This window comes from Euprymna scolopes, chromosome 46, assembly GCF_053919585.1.
Source record: "Euprymna scolopes isolate OS-2025 chromosome 46, ASM5391958v1, whole genome shotgun sequence".
In the NCBI taxonomy this organism is placed as follows: domain Eukaryota; kingdom Metazoa; phylum Mollusca; class Cephalopoda; order Sepiida; family Sepiolidae; genus Euprymna; species Euprymna scolopes.
Genome location: NC_136527.1, coordinates 72,944,142 through 72,962,606, shown reverse-complemented (window position 1 = coordinate 72,962,606; position 18,465 = coordinate 72,944,142). Strand labels below are relative to the sequence as shown.

Sequence of the window (18,465 nt, the reverse complement as noted above, 5' to 3'; positions counted from 1 at the left end):
AAGTTTAAAATGCAAACGTCAAGTATCATGTAATTGTCTGTATTTTTGAGATGAAGTGTTTTCATTGATTGAGATTGTCGGACTGACTTCCTCATCTTGGTTGTTATAGACACAACGTTTCGACCGTTTTGCCCTCCAGCCTTCATCAGGTGTTTTGTATCGAACTGGGGAATATGGTGACATATAGCCGAGTGGTCCTAGACGTTGTATCAAAGTTTACAGTTATCCAAAGGTGCTGAGTTCAATCCTGAACGAAGGCAGTGAAAAGTAACATTCAAAACAGAGAATCAGCAACTATGTCCCAGAGACTAGCTGGACTGAAGTCCGAACACGGTACCCCCGTAATAATAATAAAGGGTTGGGTTCGAAACTCCTAACAAACGGTTCCCCAGTTCGATACAAAACACATGATGAAGGCCGGAGGGCAAAACGGCCGAAACGTTGTGTCTATAACAACCAAGATGAGGAAGTCAGTCCGACAATCTCAATCAAATCAAGTATCATGGTTCAGTTGTGTTCTAAACGGAAAAATTCGTTTTGAACGCACCCCTGTCTTATAAAAGAATCTACAGTCGATTTTATAGACTGAGCCTTTCTGCTTGTGTGGTGATAAAACTTCTCAAATGCTCTTGTGATGTTAGGTCGTATAAAAGTGTTAACTTTGGTCAAAATCAGACTTCCTGCTTTTTTTTTTTTTTTTTTTTTTTTTTTTTTTTACAAGGTAGTCACCACTTATCAAGGCGCGGGAGCTACTCGAGGATAAGGGTTATTGCGTGTACAGTAATCAATGGGATAGTATCGTAGTAATCGCTAGTATTGGAGATTTGATAACGTGTCTTACTTAAAGGGGCGGTTCATCAGGAATTTGTTTATGTTGGACTTGAAGACATCCAGGTTGTAGTCAGGTGGGAAACAGGCAAACGGAAGAGAATTCCACAGGCGTGCACTTCTCAGAAAGAAGCTTTGTTCATGGAATATACGTTTTGATTTAGACACAGATAAAGAGTGGAGAAAATTATTGACAGTGGTTTCAGCTAGACGTGTGTTTATCATGCTCTAAACAGAAACATTTATTTGGAACGCATCCCTGTCTTATAAAAGAATCTACAGTTGATTTTATAGACTGGGCCTTTCTGCTTGTGCGGTGATAAAACATCTCGAATGCACTTGTGATGTTAGGTCGTATACAAGTGTTAACTGTTTTAATTGGAATTTTTCTATAATCAATTTTCGATACTTATCAGAGGCATTCCAATACAAAACCTAAGAATACTCCCTGGCATATCAAGTACCTTTCTGTGAAATTAAAAGATTCTGCCCAGCCGTTTCTGAATCCATAGGGAACATACACATACATAGACAAAGTTCCTTTTATACAAACTTTCATAACTTTTCCGTTACAAACTTTTATTAAAGATACAAAAAGGCTTCTTTTAATCTTGACAGACTACGGATACCCACTGTAAAGGGTGCCTGCGCGTGAAATTTTTGTGACAAGAGGTGCACAATCTCAAACCACAACTCTCCTGAGTCAACATTGTTAAATACCAGTGGCAAGTGGAGGTTCAGGACGAGTGGAAAAAATGCTGAGATAAGCGGAGAGCACATACAGCGCCTAGAATTCCAAAATGGTCACCCATCTCATACTGGCCAGGCTCAACCTTGCTTAACTTTGGTGATCTGACGAGAACCGGTATTAAATTAAATTAAAGATACAAGTTTTACTACAAAAGATAATTTTTATTTACAAAATATCTTGTTTACGACTACAGGAGACTGTTACGGATATAAACAATACCCCCCCCCCTTTTAGGTGTAACTCTCCTAGTAGAGGTACACTTCCCCTACTTACCTCCCTTGGCCGGCATAACTCACCTTGGTGTGGGGTGTCTGTAATATAGCCATTATGGAGAATAAACTACAATATGAATCTTGTCCCTAGCATCCGTGTTTGTTGTCCATATTATATGCATGTCTACACACATAACAGAGACATTATTTGGCATTGCCCAGTCGTAAAATACATTTAAATATATTTTAATTCATGCAAATTTTGTATACAGAATTAATTCTCTATTGATTATTATTTTGTACCTAAGACATATTTTTTTAATTACATTTGCATCCCAAACAAGGTACATTGCCACTTTGTGTCTTTGGCTACTATTAGGGACATAAGCTACAGGGGTACCATGTGGGGAGTTGAGCAGCAAGATGTCGGTTCACATTACACTTGAACTTCTGCATGTCAGTACAGTTGGGGAAGCAGGAACCCAGAAGGGAATTCCAAAGTATAGTAGTTCTGGGGAAGAAACTATTGGAGTTAGAAGTTAGGGATCTCAACTGTGGAGGGGTGGGATTTTGCTGCTTGTTGGGTTTATTTATGTAGAGGGGGGTGTACAAGTGCTTGCAGTTCGTCGGAGCATTCACCGTTAAGTACTTGTAGAACAGGCAGAGGGATGCTACATTTCGACGATGGGACAGAGGCTTAGATGACAGTTCAGGGCCTATCAGGTTGGCGACTCTCTTTTGAACCTTGTCTAGGAGTGAGAGACTAGTAGCAGATGCACCAGCCCAGATATGAAAACAATGCTCCATACATGGGCGAATGGTGGCCTTATAGAGGTACAGGATACTTTCAGGCGGTAGTAGCTTTCTAGCACGGTAGAGAGAACCTACCTTCTTCGCAGCGTAGTAGTGATTTCAAAAGATTAAACAAATAAAGGACTTGGGTGCCATTAGCTAGGATTGAAACCAAAACATTTAGCGCTCCAGCCACATTCCCTACTGTTAGAGCTATCGACAGCCGACATGAATATTTTGCATTTCAACTTGCCGACATATTTCTGTACGTGTTATTCATCCATCCAAACAAAGATTTTACTTGTTGTAAATCATCTTCAGTGTACGATTACTAGGGCTGTGACAACAGCATATTCTTTTCATTGTTTTGACGCTTGAGTGTACAGGGTGACCCCAAAAATAACAGGACATTCAATTGTTTTTCTGAGCATTTTATAGTCAACGGAGAAAAAAAGGCCAAAGACCCTAGTGTTTTGATGTGATGTTTTGAATATAATAAACTAGTTATTACGAAAGTTTCATTTCATTCAGACAAAACACTAAGACACGGGGTCTTATTAGAGTTGGGGCCCGTTTTTTGGGGTCACCCTGTATATCTGTTAATATCTTATGTTTTTATGTAGACTGCTGTGATTCTCGGTTGATTGACTGCATCTTACTGTGTCGGATATATACTCGAGAGTCAGAAGAATGAAAAGAATATGCTGTTGTCACATCCCTAGTAATGATTTCATCAGAGCACATTCCCTTGAATAGCTGAATGTGAGGAGTTTTTCTTTTTTTTTTTTTTTTTTATATAGGCGTCACCACTTATCAAGGCCGATAGGTCACTCAAGGATAAGAGTTAAAGAGTGTACAGTAGTTAAAAGGACAATATAGTAATCGATAGTAATGGAAGTTCGGTAAATTTGTTAACTTAAGTGGAACGGCTCATCAGAAACTTGTTCATGTTGGACTTGAAGACAACTATATTATAGAAAGCTGGAAAGCAGAAAAACGGAAGACAATTCCAGAGGCGTGCAGTTCTAAGAAAGAAGCTTTGATCATGGAATCTATGTTTAGGTTTAGGCACAGATAAAGAGTGGGGGGAATTATTGATAGTGTTTTCAGCTAGACGAGTGTTTCTTGTGAAAGTTTGGCGAGGGGGGGGAACCATAGATTGAAGCTCAGTCGAACACTTTCCATGAAAATAGCGATAAAGCAGAGACAAACTTGCAACATCTCTTCTGTGAGATAGAGGTTGCAGCGAAGAGAAAAGGACATCTCTCACCAGGCCACGAAGTCTATTTTGAACCCTATCAAGGCAGGACAAGTCTTTTCTAGCAGCTCCTGCCCAGATGTGGCAACAGTACTCCATCCTTGGACGTATCTGGCTCTTATATAGATAGAGAATTGCATCAGCAGTGAGATATCTACTGGATCTATAGAAAAACAACAAGATGTCTGTTCACATTACATTTAAACTTCTACAGCTTAGTACAGTAAGGGAAGCAGGGAGTTCCAAAGTTTAGCAGTCCACGGGAAGAAACTAGAAGAGTAATAGGCTTTCTGACATCTAGAGACCTACGCAGTGAAGGGGTGGGATATTGTTGCTTGTTGGCCCCTTTATTTCGATTCCTTCAAACGGGGGTGACCTCTTCGCATGTGACCAGCTGTTCAATCCCCATCTTGACCTTTACGAGGGCTGTGACAACAGCATATTCTTTTCATTGCTTTGACTCTTGAGTGTATATCCGTTAATATCTTATATGTTTTTATGTAGAGTGATGTGGTTCTCGGTTGATTAAGTGTGTCTTACTGTATCGGATATATACTCGAGAGTCAGAAGAATGAAAACAATATGCTGTTGTCACAGCCCTAATGATTACTTTTTACTGTTAATTTTATGTGTTATGTGACCAGTAGTTTAAGAGTTTATCGGTTAAATATTTCCACACTGAACAGTCGGCAAGTTGAAATGAACATTTTGCATTTCAACTTGCGGACATATTTCTGTACCCATTATTCATCCATGCAAACAAAGATTTTACTCGTTATAAATCATCTTCTGTGTATGTTTACTGTTTCCTGCATTCCAGGTCCCTGCTTCCTCCACTGTACTGACATGCAGAAGTTCAAATGTAACGTGAACCGACATCTTGCTGCCCAAATCCCTACATAGTACCCCAGTAGTTGCTGCCCCTGATTGTAGCCCCCGACACCAAAGTGGCAATTTGTCTTGTTTGGGGTAAAAATGTAATTTAAAAAAAAAAAAAATTTTATGCGTTATGTGACCAGTAGTTTAAGAGTTTATCGGTTAAATATTTTCACACGGAACACAGTGGAGATTTTGATTTTAATCTTTTGTAAAAATGGTGCACTTTTAAGCTAAAAATCCACGATAACGGTGACATTGTTATTTGTTGTTGAGATAATTCCCGCAATCTGATAAGGATGACAATGTTTGCTATTGTGCTGATAACGTGTTCGCACAATATCTGTGAATTGATACAACATTATCAGTTCTGAATTCTAATTGGTTATCTTGTCTGAACAGAACCTCATCATCATTAGCAGGGAGATGACAGTTTTTTTTTGTTTTTTTTTTTACATGGTAGTCACCACTTATCAAGGCCCAGAGGCCACTCAGGGATAAGGGTTATTGCGTGTGCAGTAATCAATGAAATGATATTGTAGTAATCATTAGTAATGGAGATTTGATAGTGCCTTACTTAAGGGGGGGGGCGGTTCATCAGGAATTTGTTTATGTTGGACTTGAAGACATTCAAGTTGTGACTACAGGTGGGAAACAGGCAAACGGAAGAGAGTTCCACAGGCGTGCATTTCTAAGAAAGAAGCTTTGTTCATGGAATCTATGTTTTGATTTTGGCACAGATAAAGAGTGGGGAAAATGATTTACATTGGTTTCAGCTAGACGGGTGTTTATCGTGAAAGATTGGCGGGGGAGGGGGACCAGAGATTGGAGCTCAGACGAGCATTTGCCATGGAAGTAACGACAAAACAAAGATAGGCTCGCAACGTCTCTTCTGTGGGAGAGAGGTTGCAGGGAAGAGAAAAGGGCATACCCCCACTAAGTAGCACAGTGGTATCAAAGTGTAGTATCTGTTCCGACAGATACTGCAAGCCATGACTAGCAAAGACCCTATGTGGGGGTAACCCCACATATCTGAACTTGGTCAAGGTAGGGATTACCCTACAAACCACAGTTACTATCCAGCTCCCATTTCCCACCTCTCGGGAGTTGGTCCCCTCTTTCCCTCCCCCCTCCCTCTCTCTCCACATTAAAAAAACGGCCTTGTGCCTAATTTGCTCAGTGGGGAAGCAAACAATATGGACTGACAACCTGGTCAAGGTCATGCCATTCACCCTGGGTCAGTTGGGATGATCTTTTCCAATAAAGTTCACCACATCCCAAACACTAACCAATCACGGTGTGATTCAAGGCTGCTTCTGTTTTTTAAGTTTTTTTAATGTCCTTTCAAATGAGGTGTCCGTGTAAAAGAAATTCTACATATTTCACATGAATATGGTCTCTCACTTTTTGTTTTATTTTACTTCAAAGTTCTCAGAAATCCAGGGGCCCACGACCTGGGGCTAACACTTGAACGCTATATGAGATACATAGATATTTGAATGTTCCATTAAAGTTCTTTATCTCTCAAGCACTGAGTTAGTAAAGAGGCTGAGAACATGGTATTTGTACAGTTTAATCAAGACATTAAAAAATTAAAATATCGAAAAAAAAAAAAAAGGTTATATTGTGCGTATCCCTTACGGAATGAAGTTTTCCGAAAAAATTCACTTAATGTGATCAAATGCAGAACCGCTAGAATTTGAAATTCCCTTCCGGGTCCCTGCTTCCTCAACTGTACTGGCATGCAGAAGTTAAAATGTAATGTGAACCAACATCTTGCTGCCCAACTTCCTACACAGTACCCCTGATGCTTATGTCCCCGATAGTAGCCCCCTACAACAAAGTGGCAATGTGCCTGGTTTGGGGTGAAAATGTAATAAAAAAAAAATTTGAAAAAAATAGTTTTGTTTTTACAGCAAGAAAACAATTTTTTATGATACCGGCCAAAAGATAGCCATGTTTCAATTTTTAGGAGGAAAAGCTATGAGATACATAGATATTCGAATGTTCCATTTAAGTTCTTTATTTCTCAAACACTGAGTTAGTAAAGAAATTGAGAACATAAATTTCCTCTCCCCAATTAACAATTTTCATACGTAGAATATCTTTCATTTTAGTCTCTTGGTCTTACTGGATTCCAGGACAAGAATTTGTCTAGTCTGGTGGAATATCCAGCTTGGAAAAGATGTATCATTCCTTGTGCACCTTCTCCAAGTGATGTTACCTTAAGTAACAGCACGAAGCTGGATACTCCACCAGACAAGATAAATACTTGTCCTGGAATCCAGTGAAACAACAAGGGAGCACATATAAGATATAAGATATACTGTAACATATTTAAATGGTTAGTTAAGGAGAGGAAAATTATGTTCTCAACTTTTTTACTAATTCAGTGTAAAGGAGAACTTTAAAGGAGAATTTTCGAATATCTATATTTATATTTATATCTTTTTTTTTTTTTACATAAACGTCACCACTTATCAAGGCCGATAGGCCACTCAAGGATAAGGGTTAAAGAGTGTAGAGTAGTCAAAAGGACAATATAGTAATTGATAGTAATGGAAGTTCGGTAAATTTGTTAACTTAAGTGGAACGGCTCATCAGAAATTTGTTCACGTTGGACTTGAAGAAAGCCATATTATAGAAAGCTGGAAAACAGAAGACAATTCCACAGGCGTGCAGTTCTAAGGAAGAAGCTTTGATTATGGAATCTATGTTTAGGTTTAGGTACAGATAAAGAGTGGGGAAAATTATTGATAGTGTTTCTATCTATATCTATATTTATATCTGTGTCTATATTTGTATCTATATTTATATCTGTATCTATATTTATATCTATATCTATATTTATATCTGTGTCTGTATTTGTATCTATATTTATATCTGTATCTATATTTATATCTATATCTATATTTATATCTATATTTATATTTGTATCTATATTTATATCTATATCTATATTTATATCTGTATCTATATTTATATCTATATCTATATTTGTATCTATATTTATATCTATATCTATATTTATATCTATATCTATATCTATATTTATATTTGTATCTATATTTATATCTATATCTATATTTATATCTATATCTATATTTATATCTATATTTATATTTGTATCTATATTTATATCTGTATCTATATTTATATCTATATTTATATCTATATCTACATTTATATGAATCTTAGATAGAGATCGAGTGTTAATTCAGGAAGAAAAAGGCCACAACAGAATGTAGATGTGGGCCTTAGTATATAGAAGGTCGTTTTTTTTTTTATGTGGCAGTAGACGGTAAAAAGTAAAGAAATATATGAAGTCGAGGGACGGGGGTCAGTGATGGAGGAAACATTGAGAATGGTTGCTCTAACCCGTCAACAAGATAAAACAGAAATTTTTTCCTTTTAGTAGCCACCACTCGCAAACGTAACACCACCAACAAAATGAGGAAAACGGGGGGAAAAAAAAAAATTAAAAAATTATAAAATCTTCTATGATTCGGCTAGATACTATTGAAAGTCTCGGGGGAAAAAAAAATTAAAAAACTATTTTTTATTTGCAGGCCGCCTTGTATTGCTCAGTCGTATAATATGCTTAAATATGATATTTTGATTAATGCAGATTTCGTGTATATATATATATATATATATATATATCTCAATAATTACAAGAAACCTTTTCTACCACAAATAGCAATGGCAAAAAACACATTACCTGAAAGTACTTCCTTCAAACTCTTTGGCCTAACATTCACAGGGATCATGAACTGGAATAGGTACATAGAGCATTGCTAAGGCTGCTACGAAGAATGTGGGCTCTCTCTACCGTGCTAGAAAACTACTCACACCTGAAAGTATCCTGTACCTATATAAGGCCACCATTCCCCCATGTATGGAGTACTATTGTCACATTTGGGCTGGTGCATCTCCTACTTGCCTCTCACTCTTGGACAGGGTTCAAAAGAGGGTCGCCAGCCTGATAGGTCCTGAACTGTCAACTAGGCTTCAGCCTCTGTCCTATCGAAGAAATTTTGCCACCTCTCTGCCTGTTCTACAAGTATTTTAATGGTGAATTCTTTGACAAGTTACAAACATTGTAACCTCCTCGACGTAAATACCCCCCCGACAAACCCGACAAGCAGCATAATCCCACCCCTTCACAGTAGAGATCCCTAGGTGTAAGAAAGCCTTTTACTCCAACACTTTCTTTCCCAGAACTGCTAGACTTTGGAACTCCCTTCCGGGTTCCTGCTTTCCCAACTGTACTGACATGCAGAAGTTCAAGTGTAATGTGAACAGACATCTTGCTGCTCATCTCCCTTCATAATATCCTTGTAACTTATGTCCCCGATAGTAGCCCCCTACTTTAAAGTGGCACTGTGCCTTGTTTGGGGTGAAAATTGAATTAAAAAAAAAATTATTTTTAATTATATTGAACCCAATATAATATTGATTTAAAAGGTTAAAAAAAAAAAAAAATGACTTGTATGCCACCACTGAGAATCGAAACAAAAACGTTTAGCTTATGATTTACTGTTTTTTGTTTGTGCTTATTATAAACTTTTTACGCAAATATTACGCAAGTATAAATCATGTAGAATATCCGCATGAATACAATTACATGTAAAAAGATGATCATCTCTATATAAATAAAATGAACTCATTTTTTCCGTCTGATTTTGACATTAATAGGATTAAAAATCAAGATATTTCATGCAAATATAATATGCACAAACGGCAGAACAATATCTGAGGTGTGTTATAGGCTTATTATTTCTCAAATTCCTCGATAATCTTAGATTTCTATACTTTTTCTGCTGAGAAGTCACAGCCAAAATCGGTTAAGATCAATGGAAGTGGTAAAATATTTTCTCTCTAATAAATTCCTCCTCCCCCTGCCACCACTTAACACCGTTTGGGGATCGTTCACAAGGAACAGTTGAGAAGAGAACACTGGTTTGGCTTCGTAGTCCTTTCATGTGAAGTTATTTAAAATCACTAAACTAAGCTGCAGTGCTCTGTGGCGTAGTGGTTAGCGTGCTGGACAATTCACATTATATTTTCACGTTCGCGCCGACCTACCGTAGTCGTTTTTTTTTTTTTTTTTTTTTTTTCCCTAAACAACTGGAATGGACTTTTCTTGGTGGCCGAACTGTTAACGTTGCAGATGTTTTTTTTTTTCACACTTTATTTTCCTACTTTTACTCATGACTCCGGGTTTGATCCTTCCTACTTACCTACCATAACATTTTTTAAAACTCCCCCCCCCCCCCCCCGTCCCGGAAACAAACACTCGGGCAACGCCGGGTACCCCCGCTAGTCCCATAATAAAACCGAAAAAAACTAATAGGGAATTAATTAAAATGAATGTTTAAAATATAAAGTGTCGCATGGGTCTGAATACCCTATATATGAAGTTTCATGTCTGTAGACTAAAAACTGACAGCAGAGTTTGGTAGACAAATTTTTTTAAACAAATATATATATACGCATACATAAATATATATATAGAAAGAAGTTTGTGTTTACTATAACCTTTTTAAGCAAATATTATGCAAGTATAAATCATGTAGAATATCTGCATGAATATAATTACATGTAATAGTTAACTTAAGATAATCATCCCATAATAAAACTGCAAAGAACTAATAAGGAATTAATTAAAATGGATGTTTAAAAGAATATGCAAATTAGTTAGATCTTTTGCAGGTGAATGCAATTCCACGACCCATATATAACAAAGTTGTATTTTCTTTTCAAATAAATAGGGTTTTTAATATGAATATACATACACTAAAAATAACAAATTTATAGGAGTATAGAAGATTATAATCTATATATATAAAAGCGAAAATGTATGTATGTTTGTGTGTATGTTTGGATGTATGTTTGGATGTATGTTTGGATGTATGTTTGGATGTATATATAAAAGCGAAAATGTGTGTATGTATGTGTGTGTGTGTGTCCGCTAAAAACTTTCGACAGACAGAACAAAACATCTAATAAGGAATTAATTAAAATGAATGTTTAAAAGAATATGCAAATTAGCTAGATCTTCTGCTAGTGAATGCAATTCTACAAGCCATACATAAGAAAATTGTATTTTCTTTTTAAATAAATAGAAAAGAGGGTTTTTAATATGAATATCGATACACACAAAAGAAAAATGAGTATAGATAGATAGATTGGACCCAATATACAGGGTGTCCGTAAAGTTACTATACAGTCGAATTACTGAAGACCTGTGTGAAAGCTCCTTGTAAGCCAATAATAAAAATAATAATAATAATAATTTACCAGGTTACAGGTTACTTGTCATGACAAACCCTTTTATAGAGAGACTAAAGACACTCGAGGATGTCGTCTAGTAGATAATCCAAATTCTTTCTGTCCCTACATTCTAGCACTAGAATAATAAAACCGCATTTTCAATTGAGGGACAATCCATATAATTGCCGAATGTTTGGAGGTGTGTGTTGAGCAAAAAAAAAAAAAAAAGTGGTAGTAGGCAGGCTCGAACCTGTGACGTGAAGGCAGAAAAGAAATTGAAAGAAAAATCTGGCGTTTTACCACTACTCCACGACGCGACCAGAAGTTCGGAACATTAAAATTAGGTGAAGTCAATTCAACCGATACAATGACTTGCAAAAATGGCTCGCAAAAGATCAACCCCCTCCTTGTAGAAAACTGCCCAGTTGAGGGTGAAGGAATTAATGTTTTGGGCCAATTTTTTTTATATTTGTCGTCCGAGACATCCTGCTCCAAAATGATACCAATCTCGTGAAAATCCGTCGCCTCTCTCGAAAGTTTTAGGCAGACATATAAACATAAATGGACTCTCCCGTCGATTTCGATGTATGAGCTTCCGCCACAACAACTAAGATGCTCGGAAAGGCACACAGATGGCATACACACATACATACATACATACATACATACATACATACATACACACATACATACATACACACATACACACATACATACATACATACATACATACATACATACATACACACATACATACATACATACATACATACATACATACATACATACATACACACATACATACATACATACACACATACATACACACATACATACATACATACATACACACATACATACATACATACATACACACATACATACATACATACATACATACATACACATACATACATACATACATACATACACACATATATACATACATACATACACACATATATACATACATACATACATACATACATACATACGTACATACATACATTTAAACAGACAGGTGAGATCTATATTATAGATGTTTGTGAACTTGAGACCCCCTCCTCCTCCCAACAACCACTAATGTGAGGAACAACGACACAGTCAAAAAAGAAGGCGAAACAACAAAACAAAAAAAAAACAGAGCGTGCAAACTACGTTGGAGGTCGAATTTATAGGAGTACAGATAGGTAGTTTTAAAAAAATGTTTTAAAAAAATGACTCATGCGCCACAGAAATTCAAAACCAAAGTGTTTAACTTACGATTTACTTTTCCTTTTGACGTTAATGCCTGAGCTATGAAGACATGTTTGCTGCAAGGCTTAACATTAAAACACGAACAAATACCTATTACGTTACGCATGCATAATGCCGTCATTCGCCCTTCGTCTGGAAAATTTCATTTTTTTTTTAAATTTTCACACCGATTTTCTCCGGCTAAAACTCAAATATAATGTTTTGCATGGATTCGAGTACCCTTTATATTAAGTCTCATGTCTCTAGACCAAAAACTGACAGAGGAGTTTGCTAGGCAAAATTTTTGCAGATGAACGTAATTTCACGCCCATCTATAAAAGACAAAAGCAGTGTGCACATTTTTCTATGTTCAGCAAAGGCTTTTTTCTCGGAGGTTCTCCGTGGGGGGGGGGGTTACAATTTCTTAGAACTGTTTATATACCCCCTAGATCATAATATCTACGATTTGCGAAGGGACTTTGTGTCTACATTTATTTTGATCGACTTTTATAAAATTCACTCTATTCCGTTCTTTCGCGTGTTTGTTGTGTCCCGTGTTTGTTCGGCTTTTTAGTATAAATAAAGAGAAACTATTGGAGGGACGTCCAGAAAGCAAATCAGCTTTGATCAATGTGGTGAAAACCGTCATATAAGACAATTGCTATTCATTTGGACATTCCCCTTTTTATGGGGAGCTGGTTTATCCCCAATAGAATGAAAAACACTGTAAAATATGCTTAAGTATGATATTTTAAAACATGCAGATTTCATATATATTATTATAAAGTCAATTTTCTATCAATATTATAATGTTGTGATTTAAAATATCTATATATTCATATGACTTGGGTGCATCAACTTGAATTGAAACTGAAATGAAAACTTATGAAAAAAATACACACACACATATATATATATATATATATATATATATATATATATATATATATATATTTATATATATTTAAAAGGGAAAGTGTCTGTGTGTGTCTGTGTACATTTCCCTAAGCAATAACTCTGTCAATTTTAAGCCTACAAATTCGAAATTTGATATACAGTGTACTGAGATTTGGGAAAATCGATGTGGTCAGTTTTCGGACAGAAATTTGGCGATTAAGGGGTCAAAGTTCAACGATTTGACCGATTCAACGATTGAGAACTACCAAACTCCTCCAACAATTTTGGGTCTAAACACGTGAAATTTTAGATATAGATTCCTTGGACATGGATCTAACTTAATAACTTTATTTGAGCCCTAAACAATAAATTTTAAGGGGTCATAATAGGGGTCAAAGTTAAAAAAATAAGAAGATATCTACTGAAAATATACAGCACGCTGAAAATAGTGTAATCAGAGAACTGGATGAACAGGAAACATACAAATACCTCGGCATTGATGAAAATGAGTCCATCCAGCATTCAAAGATGAGAGAGAAACTAAGCCAAGAATATTTACACCGGGTAAGAAAAATCTGCAAAACTGAAATCACAAACAAGAACAAAGTTACGGCAATTAACCAACTTGCCATGCCAGTACTAACATATAGTTTTGGCATTATTGACTGGCCTCAGAAAGACATAAATTGGCTTGACACAAAGACAAGGAAAATGTTAACCTTGTACCGAGTTATTTATCGAAACCAGTGCATGCCTCGTTTGTACCTACTCAGGCGAGAAGGAGGTATGGGACTCTCGGAAGTCAATCATCAACACAGAGCTACAATCGTCAGCATAGGTCAGTACATAATAAGTTCCTGTAATCCAAAGCTTATGAAAATTAAAGACCATTATGAGAACCGAGCAAGTAGTACAACATCTATAACACAACTTGCCACTAACGATTGCCTTACAAATGATACTGAGAACCCAAACAAGCCTGCCACTGACATAGCCCAGAAAAGTCGGAAAAAAATACACTAGCCAGTTCCATAGTGTTAAAACAGAAGAATGGACCAACCATAAACGGGCAAAATACCTACCGACTGAACTATCCCAAGAATATATTGATAGGGATGGTTCCCTGGACTGGCTCAAAAGAGGATCCCTCCATTACGACCAAGAGAGGTTGATATTGGCTGCACAAGACCAGGGCCTCATGACGAACGCATTCAAAGATGTGACTCTATAATAAAATAATAAAAAAAAAAATAGAAATGTTTCATCCAATGCCAGCAGGCGCAGGTGAAACGTGAACAAATTCCGCAAAATCTTTCACGTTTTTTTTCTAATCGCTGGAAATATTTGATGCTTCGCCAAGGCTATCATTTATTGTGACGCCATCACTAGATGGGTTGCCTACCACGACTTGAGATAGGCCCATCTACCCTTGAGAGAAGGGTAGACCGCGCCAGTTTCCCAACCTGGTATTTTTACCTTGCAGCACATACAGTGCCTAGCCTTCCCAAATGGTCACCCATCTGGTACTGGCCAGGCTCAACATTGCTTAACTTCGGTGATCAGGCGAGAACTGGTGTGTTAGCGTGTTTGTGACGTACTATAATGATAATCAAAACAAAAACGTTTAGCTTATGATTTACTGTTTTTTGTTTGTGCTTATTATAAACTTTTTACGCAAATATTACGCAAGTATAAATCATGTAGAATATCTGCATGAATACAATTACATGTAAAAAGATGATCATCCCATAATAAAACCGAAAAAAACTAATAAGAGAAGGGTAGACCGCGCCAGTTTCCCAACCTGGTATTTTTACCTTGCCTTCCCAAATGGTCACCCACCTGGTACTGGCCAGGCTCAACGTTGCTTAACTTCGGTGATCAGGCGAGAACTGGTGTGTTAGCGTGTTTGTGACTATTACATACGTGTGCTGATGATAGCTCGTATGTTCTAGGGATTTACCAGCACCCACATGTAATAAAAATTAAAACAAAAGAAAAACATTTAATGAAAAAGAAATTTATTAAAAAATAAATTAACAAGAAAAAAAAAGAAAAAGATTATTATTTTTTGAAGGGCGACAACTCGCTAATAAAATTGTCTCCCTTAGATCATAAAGAAAGTATTTCTTTATGTATTGTGTTTTGAAATGGTTTGCTCTATACGTATGTGCTTTTCGGTCAACAAACTCAAAGAATAAATAAAGACTTTACCAGAATCCAAACAGCAGTTCTTCCTTCAGTGAGATTTTTGTTTTTTACGGCCTTTATGAGGAAGCCGGAATTCGGACGTTGGTTGCCTATGTGTACACCCCAAAAATATGTCACGAACTGACTTTACCCACCAATAGCGTTTCTTTTATATGAGTTTTTTAAGAATTTCCTGGAACCTTCTAGAGACTCCAAAAAAGAACAAAAAGGCGTAAAACGCCTTTTTATATTTATAGACGCCGATTATTATTTATTTTTACGAATAACGACATTCTAGAAACGTCTTTATGTTTTAATTAATATATCAAACATATTTATATTATGAGAAATATTTATATATTTCTTAATCCAATCATAGGAGAAAATATGTTCTCCTATGACAGTGACGTACTATGATAATAAATACAAAATCTACGTAAATTAAATATTTAAGCGTATTTTATGATCGGGCAACGCCGAGCATCCCTGCTAGTCAAATATATTTATTGATAAAATTTTATCACTCATCATACGTTTAATCTTGCTTCTGTTTGTTCTTTCGTTGCAGGGAAATGAATTTGTGAAAGCCAACACCGTGAACCAGCTGTCCGTCATTGCTGAACAGATCCGGCACTTACAAGAAAAAGCAAGAAAGGTTAATTTCTTATTCTTTTATAATAAAAAAAAAAAAACTTTTTTAAAGAGTTAAGTATAATTAAAAAAAAATTTTTTTTTTCATTTAAATATATTTAAAAAAAATTTTTTTTTTCATTTAAATATAATTAAAAAAAATTTTTTTCATTTAAATATAATTAAAAAAAAATTTTTTTCATTTAAATATAATTTAAAAAAATTTTTTTTTATTTAAATATAATTAAAAAAAATTTTTTTATTTAAATATAATTAAAAAAATTTTTTTCCATTTAAATATAATTAAAAAAATTTTTTTTCATTTAAATATAATTAAAAAAAATTTTTTTCATATAAATATAATTAAACAAAAAAATATTACACTATTAGGACGAAATTTTGGAAATCGTAAAACTGAATTTCACATGAAAACAATGGTATCTTTGTATATCCAAAAATTACAAAAATCGATAAGGTAAAAAATTATTCCTTAAAGAAAATAAAAAAATAGAATTTCATGAAAATGATCTTAAGACACAGTTCAAAAGGGAAGTAATTTTCTATTTCAATTTAAACAAGATGGCCAGGATTTTTTCACCTGCTAACACGATTACAGTTGTTTTTTTAATAACTCAGTAATATTCAGGTAATTTCGACTGCATAATTTTGAAACTAACATTGTAATTTATTAGAATTGACAAAAAAAACAGTAGAAACCATTGGTTTTTATCTGAAAACTCCATTTATCGACTACAAAATCTCGTCCTAATAGTGTAGGAGCGCCCCAAATTTTTTTTAAAATTTAAATATAATTTAAAAAATTTTTTAATTGAAGTATAATCACTAGTCGCCATGTTTGCTTTGAAAAAACAAAAACAAACATGACGACCAGTGAAAACAATATGGAATAAAAATCCGAATACCCTAAAAATCAACTTTTTAAAGGTAAGTCTTTAGTTAGTAATCTAGCACACATTCATTGCCCTTAGATTTTAAATGTCTGGTGACACAACTCGAGGAATGTGTATTTAAAAAAAAAATTCAAAAGAAAAAGTTTGTTTGGGCAAAACTTTTGTAAATGTCAGGTGACACATACTTAGAGATAACTATAAATATCCTATTATAAATTTCTGTACTGTGTGTGTGTGTGTGATGCGGTTTAAGTCGGCCTACAGGCAACCCACCCAGGCAATTTAGGTACCAAAATGAAGCATATGACCCAGTGAATGTTTTAGTGGTATTTATATCCATGTTTTATGTATGGAAATGCAAAATAAATGCAAAGAAATGTAAAGTAGTAGTGGTAATAGGAGTTAAATTGGTGGGAGTAGCATCAGCAGCCATTAGGCAAAGTGGTGGTGAGAGGCATTAAATCGGTGGGAGTAGCAGCAGCAGTCAACAATTAATATTGGTTGAAAAAAAAAAGATCTTTTTTTATTTTAAAAAAAATTACTTCCATTTTCTCCGTCTGATTAACAAAATAAAAAAAAAGAAGGCCTTTATCTGATTTGCAACCCAAAAACAAAAAGAAAGTAAGTAAAAAGGTTTCGATTAATATTGGTTGAAAAATACAAGATTGTTTTTGTTTACTTTTAAAAAATAAATACTTCTATTTTCTCCGTCTGATTAAAAAAAAAAAAAATTAAAAAAACAAAACTTTCTCTGATTTGACCAGGGTGGTCAGTTTAGACCGCCGGTCATTAAATGAATATTTTTACCCGTTAATATTGGTTGAAAATACAATATTTTTTTTTGTTAAAGTAGTTCAAGGAGACATCTCCTACAGGAGAACCGATGGAAAAATAAATAATTGCTAACTTTAGTTTCGTAAATATTGGTTGTGTAAATACACTGTACTTACTCGCTTTTCTTTCACAATATGCAGCCATCTGGCTGCAACGGGGCTACTTGTATGTATATATATATACATATGGCTGCAACGGGGCTACTTGTGTACATAAAATAATCTCCCTCCCAAAACTTTTTTCACTGATTTTTTTTTTTTTTTTTTTTTTTTTTAATTCGAGCCTTCTTTTTTTTTATCTACCCCCCCCCCCAACACACACACACACACGGTAAGTTTGGGAAAAGGTGTTAAAAATAAAAAAACTAGACAAAATGCTATTAAAAACCTACCGAATATATGTCAGCCTATGTCACGGTAACATATATTGAGCGAGTTTCGAAAAGTATTTTCCTAAACTTACCATGTTAAAGAGCGAGTCGGGCGCCATTTTGAATTTTCCAATACATCGGTAAACACTGTATGTTTTTCGAGCTGAATAAACATGTTACATTAAATAAAAACACTATAAAAATATATCCAGTTTGGTAGAAAAGTAACTTATCTTGCCTTTGATAACATTTATTTGCTATATATTTTTTTTTTTGACAACTTTTTCGAATCTATGTGTACAGTAATACAAACCCGATAATTGTTATGAAAGATGATAAATGCTACTTTTTTACCTGAATGAGTAGAGTTTATGTTGTAAAGTATTTTCAAGCGCTTTTCTTTA

At 35.1% G+C, this 18,465-nt stretch overlaps 1 protein-coding gene across 1 annotated transcript in view; it reads left to right on the top strand.

Moving 5' to 3' along the window:
• The window catches only part of LOC145271179 (uncharacterized protein C1orf50 homolog), a 76,057-nt gene that overhangs the window by 37,130 nt on the left and 20,462 nt on the right, over positions 1 to 18,465 (top strand). The window contains exon 3 of the mRNA XM_080126718.1: positions 15,885 to 15,971. Within this exon, the coding sequence (XP_079982844.1) occupies positions 15,885 to 15,971 (87 nt within the window). The remainder of the gene's footprint in view (positions 1 to 15,884; positions 15,972 to 18,465) is intronic.